General features: G+C 53.7%; 1 protein-coding gene across 1 annotated transcript; it reads left to right on the top strand.

Moving 5' to 3' along the window:
• The first annotated feature begins 8649 nt into the window (after nt 1-8649).
• On the top strand, nt 8650-16179 carry IGF2BP1 (insulin-like growth factor 2 mRNA binding protein 1). The gene is made up of 13 exons (XM_010585490.1): nt 8650-8694; nt 9189-9240; nt 10034-10097; nt 11748-12029; nt 12723-12857; nt 13100-13222; nt 13751-13886; nt 13987-14109; nt 14447-14563; nt 14785-14859; nt 15168-15299; nt 15489-15602; nt 15927-16179. Exons 4-13 carry the CDS (start codon nt 11755-11757, stop codon nt 16017-16019), a joined length of 1323 nt encoding a protein of 440 aa, XP_010583792.1. The 5' UTR covers nt 8650-8694; nt 9189-9240; nt 10034-10097; nt 11748-11754; the 3' UTR covers nt 16020-16179.
• Nucleotides 16180-16584: the final 405 nt, after the last annotated feature.

Below are 16584 nucleotides of genomic sequence, written 5' to 3'. Positions count from 1 at the left end.
TTTTTTGGCGTGTTTGTAGTCCAGCCAGTGCCAGCTTGGGGGTCAGATTTAATTAAGGGCAGTTTGAGAATTGAAATTTTAGATTTTTCTTAAGGGAAGAAAATTCCTCAATGTGTCTTGCTGGCTGTTGGGTCGCAGTGGGACCGAGCTGCCCCGTGGCCGGAGCTGGCTGGGAGGGAACTGGTGTGTTACCTGCCACCCATTTGTCAGATGCAGCGTGTCCTGCTGAGATTTGGGGTTGGATTGCTGGCTGTGGGAACCCACCGAGTTTAGCTGGGCTTGGCTTTGGGGCATGTTCAGAGCATCAGAAAGAGCCTTTCGATACGTGGCAACTCGCCAGCAAATTGGAATGGCAAGATAATGCAAAATGGATGCATTGTATAAAACTCATCCATCTTTCCTCTCTATTACTTACTGTTAAACTTGTCCTGTCCACAGATATTTGATGTATTGACTTTGGCAAGGACTAACTGCAGAAGTCTGGAGGATGACTAGAGGCTTCCTCTGGGCAAGTTGAAGATAAGGGTTTTTGAGATTTCTTTGTGATTTCCTGCATCTTTTGAAGCACCGAGGTATTGGCTCCTCTCAGAGGTTGGCACTTAGCTGGGTGGACGTGGCGTGTGCTCCATGCCAGCACCATCTACGTGGGATCAGTGGGAAAAATGAGGAGTGGAAAGGCAGAACAGCAGTTTAATAGAGGAGGGGATATAAGACAGAGCGTTTTTCTGGGCTCTGGGCAGCAACCAGTCCCTTCCCTCTGCACCTGAAATGCAGCAGCTCTTCTAAAAACAGGAATGAGTTCTCCGAGGCTTTCAAAGGGATGCTCATGGACAACTCATTCTTGGCAGCTTCCTGAAAAAAATCTCATCAATTATTAGGTGTGATTCTCCGCATACAAAGCGGTTCCGAAAAAGAGCTAATGGGGAGAAACCAATTAGACAGATTTATTAGCCCAAGATCAAATTCTGGTTGCTGAGATGATTGATGGAAAGGATTAATCACGTCGTGCTTGCTTGCCAGAGATAACTGCTAGCCAAGGCGAGTGGGTCCGTATGAGACTCTTGCGTAGATGATGTGTTTCTCTGAAATCCCATGGCTGGTTCACTTCTGCGTCCCTCCAACTGCAAGAAGCCAAATGCCTTTGTTGGCTTGGCCTGATCTCCTCTTGGATTGTTTCTCTTCAAGGGATGAGCCCGGTTTTCTCTCTGCCTTTCTTTCTGCTACTGCTGCTTTAATCTTGTCATTATACATATTTGCATATTTCTTTCTCAACCTCCTCTTCCTTTTATTCCACCCCCAAATCTCTTTCCCATCAGCCACCCTGCAGCTCTGGCTTTGCCGTCGCACAGGCGCAGCTGGGACTCCTCTCTCGCCTTGGCCAGGTCCCCCAGTGAATGGCAACCACTGGCCGTGGAGGCTTTTCACTGGTGTGTGGTTATAGAGAAGTTGTTTCTTCGTGAAGATTTGAGATAGGAGGGCAAGCAGGTCAGTGGGGTTGCAAGGAAAGAGGGCAGCAGCTCAAAATAACACAAGATGCTTTTAGAAGAAAGGGTGTTAGAGTTTAAGAGCTTGTTGCACTGATGACATTAAGTTGAGGTCCGGTGAGAGGAGGCGTTTTGGAGGCAGGGGGTGGTTCTCTGGGAGACCTGTGCTTTTTCTTTATGGGAGATACGGAAAAATCATTGTTTAAATCAGTGTTTCCTAGGCAGGCTGCAAGCTGGGTCCCTTTTCAGGACAAGAAAAGGGATGCTCTTCTCCTTTCGCATTCTACCCCTCCTAGATTCTGCTCAACTGTAGCACATCTGGGGGCTTTTGGATGGGGTTCTCCTACTTTTTTTTCACGCTCCATGGGACTATACCTAACCTGCCCCATATCACAGCCCAGGTTGTAGTCCAAATCTACCTCAATCAGCAGCTTCAGCGGTGAAGCCAGGCTTTGAAGCAAGGGGCACAAGATGGGTACAGGGGGCCTGGGCAATGCTGTGGTGGGGGGACTGGTGATGGGGAGCAGCATGGCCAGGAGAGGGCAGTGATGACCTTAACTCTGGCAGAAAAATTCAGTGCTGTTAAAAAAATGCCCTTAATTTGGGGCTCACCCCCCAACCTTTAGGAAATGCTAGCTCAGATCTGTGGTTTTTTACTTATGTGCTCAAATTGAATATCCTTGATGTTTAACGTTGCAGCGCTAATGCTCAAAACAAATGCGATGCCTCCAAATCTCAGAGCTCTGGGTTTAGGCTCTTTGCAAACTCAGGGGAAGACTTTTCCATGGTTCCTCCCCATTCCCACATTGAGGTTTTTCTTCCAAACCACGAAGGCTCCAAAAGTTCAGCCTGGACCTGCTGCGCCTCTGTGAGGAACTGGGTCAGGAGGTCTGGATTCAGAAACAAATTCAAATATCTGTCTCCGCTTAAGTATGACTCAAACCTTAGTAATGCTGCATTTGAAGGGAGGGAATTAGGATAGCTGGCTTTGGTTGAGCATCATCCGGTGAATTCGGTATGTGGGGTTTTTTTCCTGCCTTGCCAGTGTGTGAGCGCTTCCAGCGAGGACCTCGCGTGTCTGGTCCTGCTGGGATGTTCGTGTGTCAGTGGGTTTAATAGTACAACAACCCACCGGCACATGGGGCAACGCAAAAGATGGTGAATCACAGGTGAAGTGGGTAAAGCCTGGAGGCAGATCCCGTCCGAGCAGACGGACGGTGTTGGGTTGTGCTCAGAGGTGTGGTAGGGATCTGCTGTGGGCTTCCAGCAGGTACCTCCTTTTTTTCTGCTTTTGTTGCCTTGTCAATGTTTAGGGATAATATTCCTGCTTTGCGGAGATGCTGGCAAATTGGAAGCCTATCAGTTTGTAAAGGAAAAGCAAGTTATTTCTGCTACAACTTTTCTCTGAGTCCCCCTGGCAACGTTTGTGTCTTAGCAACCACATTTTCCTATTTAAAAATGTTTAAAACATTAAAAAACAACAACAACAACAACAACACATTAAGCACAGGATTAAGTGCTTTCCTGAATCAAAGCCTAACTAGATAAATGAAATGCTGTTAATTGAATCAGGGATGCACTGTGTTTTCAGCCCCCAAATTTGCATAACATTTGCATTTGATTGAAAAGCCATCATTAATGTTGTTCAGTTCTAGTAGGTCCCCCCATGTCTCCGGCTTTGGCTGTCCTCCTCCTGCCCCGAGGAGCTGCCTAAATGGTTTCGGTAGGAGATGGCCAGGATGGGGTCGGTGCTTGGGGTCGGGGAGAGCCCAGAGCTTGGTCCTTCGGCGTCTTGGTGCCATTAGTCACCTCTGCTTTGCCAAATACATGGTGGAGGACGGAGAAGGTTCAGGAGCTATTGGATGTAAGGGTGATGCTGTAGCCAACGTCCCACGTAAAGCGTGTCTGGTGTGTGTGCGGCTCCGGGGTGACTGCAGAGCTATTGCTGACGCCCTAATGCAGAGCGATGGGGGACAGAGGACCAGCAGCTCCTGCCGGCGTGCTCGGGGTTGGCCCTTCCTCTAGCAGATGTTCACTAAATCAGCCCTTTGCTTTGGGGCTAAAGAGAAATCAAGTTGTCCTGACTAAAACTGGACCAGTGAGGGAAGAGGAAGGAAATCTGTGGGGCTGGCTGTGCTGGAGATAGCCACGCCGTGGGGCCGTTTCCCTCATTGGGGTCACCCGTGTGCATGGAGATTGTTGGTGTTCCCTAAAGATGAGCCTCGTAGAGCATCATGCGGCAGTAACATGGGCGGTTGTGAGTGTCTGGTCCCTGCGGATGGCAGGGAATGTTGTTTGGGGCTAAACGCTCGGAAGGCAATAGCCGGGGTAACCTGAGCATCCCGCACCTTCCGTACTCCTTCCTGCGCCCACCGCGCCGATCCCTCCAGCTGCCTCCGCGCTGCCAGCACAGGTGATGCTTGGGGACAAATCCCTTTGGCAAAATAATCCCAGTCCATCGGCGAGCCCCTGCCTGCTCCGTGAGGCTCCGTGTGCTGCAGGGCAAGGGAAAGAGGCACATCCGCGGGGTGCGATGGAGAGACAGAGGTTTTATCCCGAGCTCCGCTGCCAACCTGCTCAGTGGCTGCGGCAATGCTCCTCTCCGAACGTCTCTCCAGCTTTTTGCGCTGGGAAAGAGCAGCTCTCATCTCAGCTGGGACCTGTGGCCAAAACCGTATCGGGAGGAGGTGATAGCAAGTCTCGCTTGGGCTCCTCACCGGAGGCAGGGCTGCACCCATACTGGTGATGCAGCGGGAATTGGCTCTGTCCCCCAGTCCAAAGCGTTGCCTCGAAAACGCCGCGCGGGGTTCGTGCGAAAGGGAAGGGGAACCCTCGAACGAGGCTGGGCTGTGCCGGTGCTGCTTTGCCATTGCCTTTGGCTCGCGACGGCCAGCCCCAGCCTCCCGCTGGCCCCCGGCCAGGCTGCCTGCTCCTAACTAGCTAGTGCCCCTTTCTTGGGTCCCTGCCACTGCCGCCACCGTGCCAGTCCACTCCGGGGAATTACCAGCAGATTCTTAATTAAGTGGGAGGCTCTGGCCACCCTTTGGAAGGCGATCTCTGGGGATGCATCCAGGGATGAGAGAAGGGGGATCCTGATGGCTGAATCTGTGCTTGGATGTTTCCCAGTGAGATTTAAAAACTAAAAACCAAACAAAAAAAAAAAATCCCAAACCTAATTTGGGATTCTTAACGACGATTCTGCCTCCCTGGGTGATCAGGATTTTCTGCGAAGGTTGCCGCGGGTACCGGTCTGTTCGTGCTGCCGATGTGCCGTGGGGACCCGAGGATGCGGCTGCCGACGCGGCACCGAGAGCCGGCGATGCCGTGCGGGCTGGGAGGGCTCTGGGTGCGTCAGGGACACGGAGTGGTTTTCCAGCTGGCTCCGAGGCTGTCTGGCTGACCGGCAGCGGGTGTTTTCTGAGCGAACAGGGCTTTCCTTTGCTGCCACTTTCTCCTGGTTTATCCTCAGTTTCTCCCTTTTGGAGAAGAGGTCCCTCCCGGTGCACTTTGGGTTTAACCCACGCGGTATTGATGGGCACAGTGTGAGAGGGCGAGCTGTCTCCATGGTACGTGGACATTCCAGGTTGCTCCACGACACTTTTCTCTGTCTCTTTGCTTTTCCTCCCCAGTAAGGTTTAACCTGTTGGTGTGTTGAGCTCTTTAAAGAGCTGGTTGAAGGAAAACCCGAGGAAAGCCTTTGATGGAGCAGATCTTGGTGCTTCCAGTGCTTGGGGGTAATGAAGGACTGACCCAAGATGCTCATCTGTGGTGTGGCTCCGTGATGTGGGTCCCATCACAGCCTCCTGTTGCAGTCCGGTTGCATCAGGGTGGGTGGTTTTGGTTTTTTTTTTTCCCAGCGAGCCCAACCCACAGTCAGGGAGGGTTTTCTGAGAGCATCAAGAGATTTCAAATGTCTCACTTTGACTCCTGGCTCTACAGGAGAGCCAGCAGTTCTGCATGGGGCTGCCAGGCACTTTGGCAGGTTTTCGAGGGCTGAAGGATGGACGTAGTGGGATGCTAAAATCCCATTATCACAAATAGCACCGTCGGCGTGGAGCAGGAGGAGGGCAATGCCGGGATCCGTCCCTGGGACTCACCGTTCCTCTCCCCTTACAGCCCTGCAGCTGTTCACCCTCCTCTTTGCTCCCCCTTTTTTTTAATTTATTTTTTTTTTAAATAAAAAAAAAGCCACCAGCATGCACAGGAACTGGCCAGATTTGCAAATAGACATTTATTTACCAGGTTGATCGGTCTGCTCCGGCTCATCCCAAGGATCTGGGAGGCTCTTGCCTTCGGCATAAGACGAGCAGTGTCCGGCACAGCTCTCGCCTTCTCCCGCGGGCTGGAGATGCTGGGGCTGGTCCGAGGGGCACGAGCACCGGTCCTGGCTGGCAGCCGAGGTCGGGCGAGCGGAGGTTGCGAGAGCCCTTCAGCGGCACGGGAGGGAGGAGCTCCTGCTTTTGGCACATTGTGAATAAAAAGCCGGGGAATCGCAGTCTCGCGGAATTATTTATTTGGAGTCGAGCTCTGCTCGGCGTGGAGGTGGGAGCGGGCAGAACCGGGCTGTCGTGTTCGGTGGCGTGAAGAGCGGCATTTCGCGATGAGGATTTAAATACAGCAGGACCTGCTTCTAGCAAAGCAAATAACGGGGTTTATTTATTCATGACTTCCTCTGTAATTCTAACCACAGCTGCTGCTGAGTGCTCGGACGGAGCCGGATTCGAGCAAGAGCTGTTCATCGGAAGGGGAGGTTTCCACCCGCTGTGGGACAATTCCATGTCGAGCCAGTCCTCAGTGAAGGGTGATGGATGCGGCCCTGATTCTGCCCTCCCTGGGGCAGGATGGGCACCGGTGGAGATGGGCCAGGAGTCGAGTATTCGGGATGCCGGCTTATCCTGGGATTTTGCGGGATCTTGCTCTGCTTTGCGCAGCTCACCTGGCTGGGCTGATAAAAGACCCATCTCTCCCTCCAAGCGTGGCCTCGTAGGGTTTTAATATCCGTCAGTGATGGAGGCTGTTAGGAGCGGCAAATAATCCCGGTGGCGTGGTCGCGATGGGAGGAATTTTTGGTTAATTAACATATTAATAAAAGCACAGTGGCCCCGGTGAGGCGCAGAGCAGCCCCTTCGCCTTGCCCAGCCAGCACGGATGCAGGCGATGCTCTGCCTGGGCAGGCGCTCCAGCAAGCTCAGAAAAGGAGATCCGATTCTTATTTTAATTAAATTTTTTTTTTGGGGGTGGGGTGGGGAGAGAAAATTAGATGCCACCAGCAGAATTACGGTGTGAGGACATAAATGGCTCTTTTCTCTCCGTAGCACATTCGATTCTGGTCACGTATGTGCAGAACACATGCTCTGCCCGTGCAGATGCTTGTAGCTATCTGGACAAGTTTCCGTGGCAGGGGTGGGCGGTGGGAGACCTACGGGGTTTCCTCTATCACTTCAAATCCTTTTGACCCTCCCTGGACTGTGACATTCTTCGCATTCTGAATTTCTTAATCTCTCTCCCATTCATTTTGGGATGTGGATTAGCATGTAAACGAGAGATCTGGTTTCAGAGCTTGCTCCCCCTACTTTGCTTCCTGCAGCCCCCCACGACATGCTGTGATTTTAAGGGTTGGGTTGGTTTCTTTTTCCTCATCTACCTGGCTTGCATCTGTAGTAGTGACAAAATTTGGTGTTTCGGAGCCTTCCCGGTAGCTGAGCTGGCAGGAGCTCTGAAAATCGTATTTTTTTGTGCTTCATTTTGACTTTCAGATGGGACAGCAGCCCCAAATCTGGCCATCCCATTCCTCCGGTCTGAATCTTTGGGAAATCTTTGGTGACTTTGGGAAACATCAGTTCTGGTTTTGTTTGAAACCACCCAAACCAGGCCAGCTCTTTTGGGAATTTTGATGTGTGGGGGTTTGCATCAGCAGCACGGATCAGAGGGGATGCTCGAGGCAGCTGCTTTTACCTTGCAGGATGAAGGGGCAGAGGAGGAATGCTTACCTGTGTGGCTAAATCATACCGATGGCTTTGGGCCATTTCATGCCGAGATGATTTCTTCTCATTGACAAATGAGCTGAGCCACCTTCTGAAGTTGTGTAATTAGAAGATAAGGATCTGGAATCTCATTTTCTCTCCTTTTTTGGATTATTTCATGCATTCACAAATACTTTGAATTTGAAGCCTGGGTCTGTGATGAGCCGGTCCAAGGATATTTACCCGATTTAGTGCTGAGCTGCCTGCCACGGTTGCGGCATTTATTTTCCTTTTCTTTAGGCATCTTAAAATTCAGTGAGTTTGGTTATTCCTGAAAAACAGAGGCGAATGGGGGGGACCAGCCACCCGTGGGGGTTTGGCACCATTTGCATGTGGGTTGCACCCACAAAGCTGTGTCCTTCAAAGCCTTGGGCACCTAAAGGTGTCATTGCCTTTAGGTGGGGGGTCTTGGGGGGTCTGGCTGCATGTCGGGGTGCCGGCAGCCCCGGCGGTGTGGTTGTGTGCCAGTGCCGGAGCTGCCGGCCGAGCCCACGGCTGCTCTCAGCTGTCTGCAGCAGCTGCACAGCGAGGGGTGGGATGGGGGGGGACAGCACCCCCGGGGCAAATTTGGTGTCGGAATTAAAAAAAGAGTTTCTATTTTGGGAAAAGTAAGGTTAGGAAGAGCCAAAAATGTGAGTGGAGAAGTAGCCTGAGACCATCTCGGTTGGTGGAGCTGGGATGCCCATGCCTTGATCTCCCCGGTTAATATTTAGCCGGGTTTTTGGATGAGGCAGTGATGCTCCGGGAGCTCCCGCCAGCGGTTGGTGGCATCCCAAGGGTTGTCTCTTCGTGCCTCCAGTGCAGGAGGGCAGGTTACATGAACACACGGCTCCCTTTTTGCTTTTGAATCCTTCTATTTAATCTGGCAAAAGCGTCTGCCTTTCCAGCCGTGCCTGCGTTAGGGCTCCAACCAGTGCCAAAGGCTTGGGGGGATTTTGGCATCTTGTTCTTGGTGAAGCTCCCAGCGTAAATCCAGCACCGACCAGGCTGGGTGTAATTAGCCAAAAGCCATCAGAAACCCCGATAGCGTATGGAAATGCAAAGCTTGATTAGATACATCAACGTGCAACAGTTCAATGCAAGACGGCAGTGTTTTGGACACCGAATTTGCTTTTTAATCGCTTTTCATTTATTTCAGGAGCCGGAAAATTCAAATCCGAAACATCCCACCCCAGCTGCGATGGGAGGTAAGAGGAGCAAGCGGAGAAGGGTAGATCAGATTTAAGGACTAATCCCCCCCCTCCCCAGTTTCTGTACTTGGGGTTAAAATTGATTTATCCTTTTCTTTGTTATTAATTGGGTCTAATTATACTAGACTTTTGTGTCCACGTAGGTTATTCCTCTTCTGTTACAGGAGTAAATTCAAGCGGTAGAAGCAACGTAAGCCACACCAACAAAAATCCACATTAATAACAGGGTTATATGATTTATCTATTGTATAAGGAACAAAATGGATCCTTTCTTCCTGCTGGCTGCTGGGACTTTTCCCCGACAATTTTCCCCCCCTCATTTGGCTCTGAGGTCCCATGGTCCAGCGTCCTGGGGCAGGCAGGAGCTTCCTTCATCTAATTGCTTGTGAAATCTTAATGACTAGAAAGCTGCCTTTATTGATTGATTGTATTTCTCTGGTCTGTCCTGACAATCCCAGTGTAAAGTGGTTTTTTTTTCCTCCCTTCTCCAGGTTCTGGATGGTTTGCTAGCCCAGTATGGCACCGTAGAAAACTGCGAGCAAGGTAGGACTGAAAAAAGATGCCAACTTGTGTTATTGAAGATATTTTCTGCCCCAGCTATTTTTGCGGGGGGAGGAGGGTGAGGACGGACATGCGATTTTGCTTTGTCAGCAGAAGCCGCAGCTAAAGATGTCAAGAGGTCTCAGCCCGGTCGCTGGGGCTTTTTTTTTATTGTTCCCTGTTGCTAAAAGACGAATCCCATGCAGTGGCTTTGGGCAGCGCACGTGGGTGTCCCCGCATCGGGTGCCAGGTCGGCATCATTCCCACCGCACCCGTGGGTACCCACCGGCAGCCGCTTTGGGGGAAGCTGCAGGATGCTCTCCCGAGGCTGGCCGGGGACTATCTGTCTCCGCTTGGCAGATTTTGTCTCAGCCTCTGATGGTGATCAGTTGAGACAGGAGGTTTAATATTGCCCCCGGGATGTTTAATGAGAGTAGAGTTACCATAACCCTCCTAGAAATGGAAAGGAGGGCTCAGAGGAGCTCCTGGGACCGTCCCCGGGCTCTGGCGAGGGATGGCAGGATGGAGTTGGGTTTGGTGCAGAGCACGATGGCATATAGGGATCCTTTAAATAAGGCAGGAGGGACTGTGCTGCCCGGGATGAGTCCCAGCGTGGCCTGAGCCCTCGGACACTCTTCTCCCTTGCAGGAGAAAAATGCTTACAAATCCCTGGGAAGCCCCGGAGGGGACTCATCTGAGCAGGGACTTGTCTGAGGGGGTCTCTCAGCTTTTTGGGGGGATCTTTGGTCTGAGGCACTCGTGCTGCCTCTCTAATTTCTGCTTCGTTTGCTCTCAGTGAACACGGACAGCGAGACGGCCGTTGTCAACGTCACCTACGCCAACCGGGAGCAGACCAGGCAGTGAGTGTCCTGTGGACCCCTGGCAGCTCGGGCTGTCCTCCCTGCTGCGGCTCCGGCCCCTTCCCCGCTTGCAGAAAACAGGATTTGAGTCAGATGACCTCAGAATTCCTGAATTTTGGATAAAAATGCAGCAAGTCTTTGAGGACACCCTCCCCAAGCTCTGATTTCTTTTCCTTCACCTTCAGATGGACGTTTAAGTTTTTAGGCTTTTCCCGGCAGTTCAGAGAGTAAAAACCTAACTTTTTGCTCAAGGAAAAGTGGAGATTTTCTTGTATTTGCATGATTTCGGGAGTAAGGTCTCCAGAAAAAGTAATAATGAGATCAAATATCATAGGAGCTGGTAGGCGTCAGGCAGCACGTGTCCTTTCTGGCTGATGGCCGTGTCATTGAGAGACTTGCAACTCCCTTCTCCATCCTGCCCAGGGAAGATCAGACTTTGCACTAAATGCAAATGGAAAATTAATTGGGTTTTCATCACTGTTTATTTCTTTTTCCTTTTGCCCCGTCAAAAGGCTTTGGAAAGGGACAGGATCAGCGCTTTCCTTGGAGAGCAGCCTGGAGGAGCGTGGGGATTGATTCATAGGTTTTTATCCGGGAAGGTTTCTGTCACCAAGGTGGGAACGTGTCAAATGTGGCCACTGCGGCCACGCCACCATCCCCGGGGACATCCCCTGCGGTCACTCTGCCAAAGCGCCGGATTCCAAAGGGCCGCCCGGCCGATAATACTTCAGCTGTCAAACCCAACTTTGCTGTGGTTGCATGTGCGGCCGCAGCAAACCTTCACGGGGGAACCGCTGTCTCGTTTTACTTTCTGTAATAACACAGGGCAGGGTCTGGCCGTGGAGCCCAGCAAGGGGAACGCTCCTGGTTTGTCCTCCCGTCCCTTGTCCATCCGCACCAACCCTGCGTTATGCACCCCATAAAGTGAAATATTTTGAGTTTCTTTTACCACTGAGCAAAAGAATTTTGTGCAAGTAGTTTTGCTCTCAGATCTGCAGCCCTTCTCCCCTGCTTTTTCCTCCTCTGGGAATGCGTGGGCTTCATTGAGCATCTTTCTCTGGTCCCTTTGCATCCTGCAGGGATGAGGCTGCTAGCAGGGAAAGTCTCTGTTCGGCCAGTTTTAGGGTTTTTTGGGTTTTGTTTTGTTATTTTTTTTTGCAAGAGTTGAGTCACTGACCACTTTCTGGAGAGCTGCAGTTTGGGTTGTCTCCGCAGAAAGCTGGGGAGGTTTGAAGGAGCTGTGGAGAGCGGTGGCCAAAGCTGTTGCTTTGCTCTTGCTGCCAGCCCCATCTATCGACAGTTTTCAGTTCTTGCAGTCCCTGAAGTCCTGCCGGGAGAGGGATTTGAGATATTGGACAAAAATCATAAGGCAGAGGAGATGGGGGAATCGCTCCCTGCACGATCCCGTCCTTGCCCTGGGTGCTCGGAGAGGTTCCCCTTAAAATGCTTTTGCTCATCCAGGCTGGGTGGAAAGTCCTGCCAGGTCCCCACGGCATCGGCGACGTCTCCTTTCCCCACTCCCGGTGCTTCCCTTGCTGGGCGTTATGCCAGTGAGGGCTTGGCCCGTTTTGAGCCGAACTGATGCGTTGCCACTCGGCGTGGGAGCGTGACAGGAGGGACCCTCACCCCCAACTCCTTCTCTCCTTCCAGAGCCATCATGAAGCTGAACGGGCACCAGCTGGAGAACCACGCGCTGAAGGTCTCCTACATCCCTGACGAGCAGTCCATGCAAGGGCCGGAGAACGGGCGGCGAGGCGGCTTCGGGGCACGCGGTGCTCCCAGGCAGGGCTCCCCCGTCACTGCCGGGGCACCGGTCAAGCAGCAGCCGGTGGATATCCCCCTCCGTCTCCTGGTGCCCACCCAGTACGTGGGTGCCATCATCGGCAAGGAAGGGGCCACCATCAGGAACATCACCAAGCAGACGCAGTCCAAGTGAGTCCATTCTCCTGTGAGCTGGTTTGCGCCTTGTGGTTTGCAGTGATTTTTGGGGCTGGATTTTTTTTTTTTTTTTTTTTTTTTTGAGAAGGGGCTATTTGAGGCCCCTCCGGCTGTCCTGCTGTGCAGGGCAGTGTGTCCAAGAGCCACTTTCCCATGCCCTGTCCCAGACAGTTTTCTCTGGCTGCGCTTCCCTATGTGTCTCCCTTTGCCGGGGCTGCCCTGGCTGGGATGGGACCCAGGCAGGCGCACAGGGATGTCGCTGCTTCAGCCGGTCTCATTTAGCACGAGCTTGTTGAGCTTCACCCACCTGCTCTTGCGTTTGGCCCCTGAGCTTATGTTGGCTACGGCTCTTGTCCCCCAAGGAAGGCTTTATCTAAGACATGAAGTGATGGACAGCCCATCCTGTCCCCCAGGCTTGTGCTTGTTCCACTACTTAATCACTCCTGTTGCTTAAAATAAATAGATGCTGATGCCTTATTTGGATTTCTGTGACTTGAGCTTCTAGCTACTGCATCCATGTCGAGTATCGAGGCCAGAATTAACTCCTCTCATCTCCCCTGGGTGTATATAACCTTACAGTCGAGTGTGAGCTCCAGGCGGTTCATGGGGAGCGGAGCAGCCGGCACTCGTGCTGCTGGGAAGCCGCAGAGCTGCTCCCCTTCCCCAGAGCCCATCCCGTGCTTGCAGGATCGACGTGCACCGAAAAGAAAACGCAGGAGCCGCAGAAAAAGCCATCAGCATCCACTCCACCCCCGAGGGCTGCTCCGCTGCCTGCAAGATGATTTTGGAGATCATGCAGAAGGAGGCAAAGGACACCAAGACGTAAGGTTTCCCCCTGCCTTTCTGTGCATGCGTATCCCATCTGCAGCTTTTCGCTGGGCTGTGGTACCCTCCTAACGCCCAAAGCCGGGTGATGCTCCCGTGCGTGCAGGAGCTTTGGTTTGGGGGACCCAGGGACTCCAAGCAAGGGGACTTGAGCTTCCCCCATCCCTCTGTACCAAATCCCTTCTCTTCTGGCTGCGGTAATCCTTCATGTTGTTTTATTCCCCCATTCCTCTCTCAAGAGCTGACGAAGTGCCTCTGAAAATCTTGGCCCATAACAACTTTGTGGGGCGCCTGATTGGCAAAGAAGGGCGAAACTTGAAGAAAGTGGAGCAGGACACAGAGACAAAAATCACCATCTCATCGTAAGGATCCTCTTTTCCTTTGGGGAAACCAGGGCAGACCTTCCTCAGCCCGGGGCGGGTGGGGAGGATGAGGAGGAGATGGGTGATGTGATGAGAGTGGGCAGAGATGCCTGTCTGTCAGCTGGGAAGCCAGCCTGTGGCGTTGTTGCTTTACTCCCCAAAGCTCTCTCGAAGAATCTTGGCTTTATATTTTTTGTGCTGCCCTCCCCGTCCCTTTGGTGTCCCCTCCCCGTCCCTTTGGTGTCCCCTCCCCGTCCCTTCAGGGCTCCAGAACTCAGGACCAGCTGGTTTGATGGCCAGGACTGGGGTTTTACTCTCAAGCCATGTTTTTGGGGAAGGCAGAGTGGACTTCCCCGTGGAAACCATGGTGCTGGTCCCTGCTCTGACTGGGACCAGGCAGTCCCAGTGGACAGTGGCAGTGGCCCCCCATGTCCCCAGCACTGCAATGGCACCCATCAGAAGGAGCAGAGGACCCAGCATAGCGCTGGTCATGTGGGGTCTCGGTGCTGACGCTGGTTTTCCCATCAGCTTGCAGGACCTGACTCTATACAACCCCGAAAGAACCATCACGGTGAAGGGCTCCATCGAGAACTGCTGCAAAGCGGAGCAGGAGATCATGAAGAAAGTGAGGGAAGCCTACGAGAACGACGTGGCTGCCATGAGCGTGAGTGGGGTTTGGTCCTGCCCTGCGTCTGGGCTGATGGGAGCTCTCTAGGAGGTTGCCCTGATAAAAGCAATGAGCATTTCTTTCCTCTCGCCCTCAGTTGCAATCTCACCTCATCCCTGGCCTTAACCTGGCTGCGGTTGGCCTCTTCCCTGCCTCCTCCAACGCAGTACCTCCTCCGCCGAGCAGCGTCTCCGGAGCTGCGCCATACAGCTCCTTCATGGTAGGTGAACACCGGGCAGCTCAAACTGCTCCTGCTTCCACCTCGGGGCTGTCCCCTGCATGGAGAAGACCCTTGCGATGGTAAGGGTTATGCCTTCAGCATCCCCTGCTGTCAGCAGGCAGGTCAGGTCCAGCGTGGGTGCAGGATCTGGTCTTGTAAATTATTGCAAACTGGGTGGAGAAGGGGCTCAGACCCCACAGGGTTTGGGGGGCTCAGCCCTGCACCCTTGGGAGACGCATGGGCATCACTTGGAGGGGACTTAGAGCCTTGATCCCCGTGGTGGTGCTGAGCCCTGAACGGTGATGCTGAGCCCTGAATGGTGACGCTGTACCCGCAGCCTCCGGAGCAGGAGACGGTGCACGTCTTCATCCCCGCGCAGGCGGTCGGTGCCATCATCGGCAAGAAGGGCCAACACATCAAGCAGCTCTCCCGGTTCGCAAGTGCCTCTATCAAGGTAGTGTTGCCCCAGCGGGGACAGACCCCGGACCGCCCCCCCCCAAACACCTCTGCCAGCACCTCCCTGAGCGGGGGGGCCTTTCTGGCTGGGAAAACCACCCAAAAAGCCCAGGCAGTCGGGCTGGGGGCCCAATCCTGCGGCGCAGGGGAGGGAGGGCACGGCTGCCACCTTGGCCGTGCCGCTCTCCGCCGCAGCCACCGTCTCTCTCCCCCCTCCAGATTGCCCCTCCGGAGACGCCGGACTCCAAAGTGCGCATGGTTGTCATCACGGGCCCTCCAGAAGCTCAGTTTAAGGTTCCCCCTGCGCTACCGTCACCGCGGGGGATTCGGGGTGCCCCTCTCTGCCACCCCATGGAGCCGGGAAGGGAGGAGCAGGGCGGTGACCCCAATTTTGAGCCCAGTCTGTGGCTGGGTTAACGCAACATTGGCTCTGCCAGGGGCTGAGCTGGTTTAAAACCCTGAGGAATTGGGATTTCGTGGGATGCTGGCCCATCCCGCGTCCCAGGGATGGAGACCCCCCGAGCCGGCTGCACGTGGTGGGGACGTGTTGGGGGTAGGACGTCTCGGGTGGTGCCTGATTCCGTCCTCCCTCCCCTCTGCAGGCGCAAGGCAGGATTTACGGGAAGCTGAAGGAGGAGAACTTCTTTGGACCGAAGGAAGAAGTGAAGCTGGAGACGCACATCCGAGTCCCCGCCTCGGCCGCGGGCAGGGTCATCGGCAAAGGGGGCAAAACCGTAAGCAGAAGCAATGCTTGGGTGGGAATTTGGGAGGGGGGTGTGACATCCCTGGGAGGGTGGCTACTTCATACCAGTGCCTGGGGACATCCCAGGGACAGATTTCCCCGGGTGATGGGCTGGGACTTCCCGGAGGAGCTTGCGCTTCCCGCACAATGCGATGGGGTGGTCTCTGCCCCTACCCCGCAGGTCAATGAGCTGCAGAACCTGACGGCGGCAGAGGTGGTGGTGCCGCGGGACCAGACCCCCGACGAGAACGAACAGGTCATCGTGAAGATCATCGGGCACTTCTACGCCAGCCAGGTACGGCTCCGGCAGCTCCCGCGCTAGCACTAGTGGATTCTCTGATGGCTCGTATAGGGTTGTGTCCATGCGTGTAGCCTCCCGTGGAAGTTTTTTCCATGCCTGGCTGGTGGTGTTTGCAGAAGTGGGTGATGGTGGGAGAAGCACAGAGAGTGTGACCTCCCAAACCCCTACTTCTGGAGGAAACCAGGCTAAAAAATAGGGCAGGAATGGATTTCCAGGAGCCATTTCGCCCAGCCGTTGCACTTTTCACGACACGCAAAGCTGTTTTGCTGGCCCTGGGGTTCCCTCCCAGCTCCTCCCTTTGCTCTTCTACATCCACAGATGGCTCAGCGCAAGATCCGAGACATCCTGGCCCAGGTGAAGCAGCAGCACCAGAAGGGACAGAGCGGCCAGACGCAAGCGCGGAGGAAATAAGAGCAGCACCGACACCAACGTGAAAAGCGGAACAAGCCAATGCCGGGCTTAAGAGTGGCTGGGAATCAGTTACCGTAGACAGATGCTAATTTTTTCATTAACCGATCGAGATTAAAAGGCAGTTTTGATTGGCTTCCAAGGTAGATGGCTAGGGTAAAAAAAGAAAATTGGGTCCGTTTTTAGCTCCACGTGCCAGGACAGCTACTTAAATGAAGCGAGAGGTGCTGCAACGCGCCGGGCCAGCCGGCTGCTCCGCCGAGGCCGGCGCGGCGCTGGGTGCCGGGGGACGACGGTGTGGCGAAGCCGCGGCCACCGCGGTGCTGGGTCCCCCTCTCGCGGGTGCAGCATTTGCCCTCTCATTTAAGTAGCCTCTGGAGGTCCCGTCCCAGCCGGGGCGCCCGGCGGCTGCGTCTTCCTGACCCCTCGCTCCCTCCCTCTCCACGGCTGGTGGATATTCCCAGAGCGATGTTAAGCCTTTTGGAGCATTTAATTTTGATTTTTTTTTTCCCCCTATTTTAATTTTTTTTTTTTTTTTTTTTTTGAGAAATTCCAGTGGATTCTTACC

This window comes from Haliaeetus leucocephalus, unplaced genomic scaffold, assembly GCF_000737465.1.
Source record: "Haliaeetus leucocephalus isolate CR32 unplaced genomic scaffold, Haliaeetus_leucocephalus-4.0 Scaffold110, whole genome shotgun sequence".
Classification (NCBI taxonomy): Eukaryota; Metazoa; Chordata; class Aves; order Accipitriformes; family Accipitridae; genus Haliaeetus; species Haliaeetus leucocephalus.
The sequence above is the reverse complement of the archived record's forward strand: the minus strand, read 5'-3'. Positions and strand labels throughout refer to the sequence as shown.

Coding starts and splice junctions, on each gene's coding strand:
- IGF2BP1 (XM_010585490.1), top strand. CDS start 11,755: ATGAAGCTGAACGGGCACCAGCTGGAGAACCACGCGCTGAAGGTCTCC. Junction 12,030..12,722: donor ACCAAGCAGACGCAGTCCAA/GTGAGTCCATTC, acceptor CCGTGCTTGCAG/GATCGACGTGCACCGAAAAG. Junction 14,860..15,167: donor CTCCAGAAGCTCAGTTTAAG/GTTCCCCCTGCG, acceptor TCCCCTCTGCAG/GCGCAAGGCAGGATTTACGG.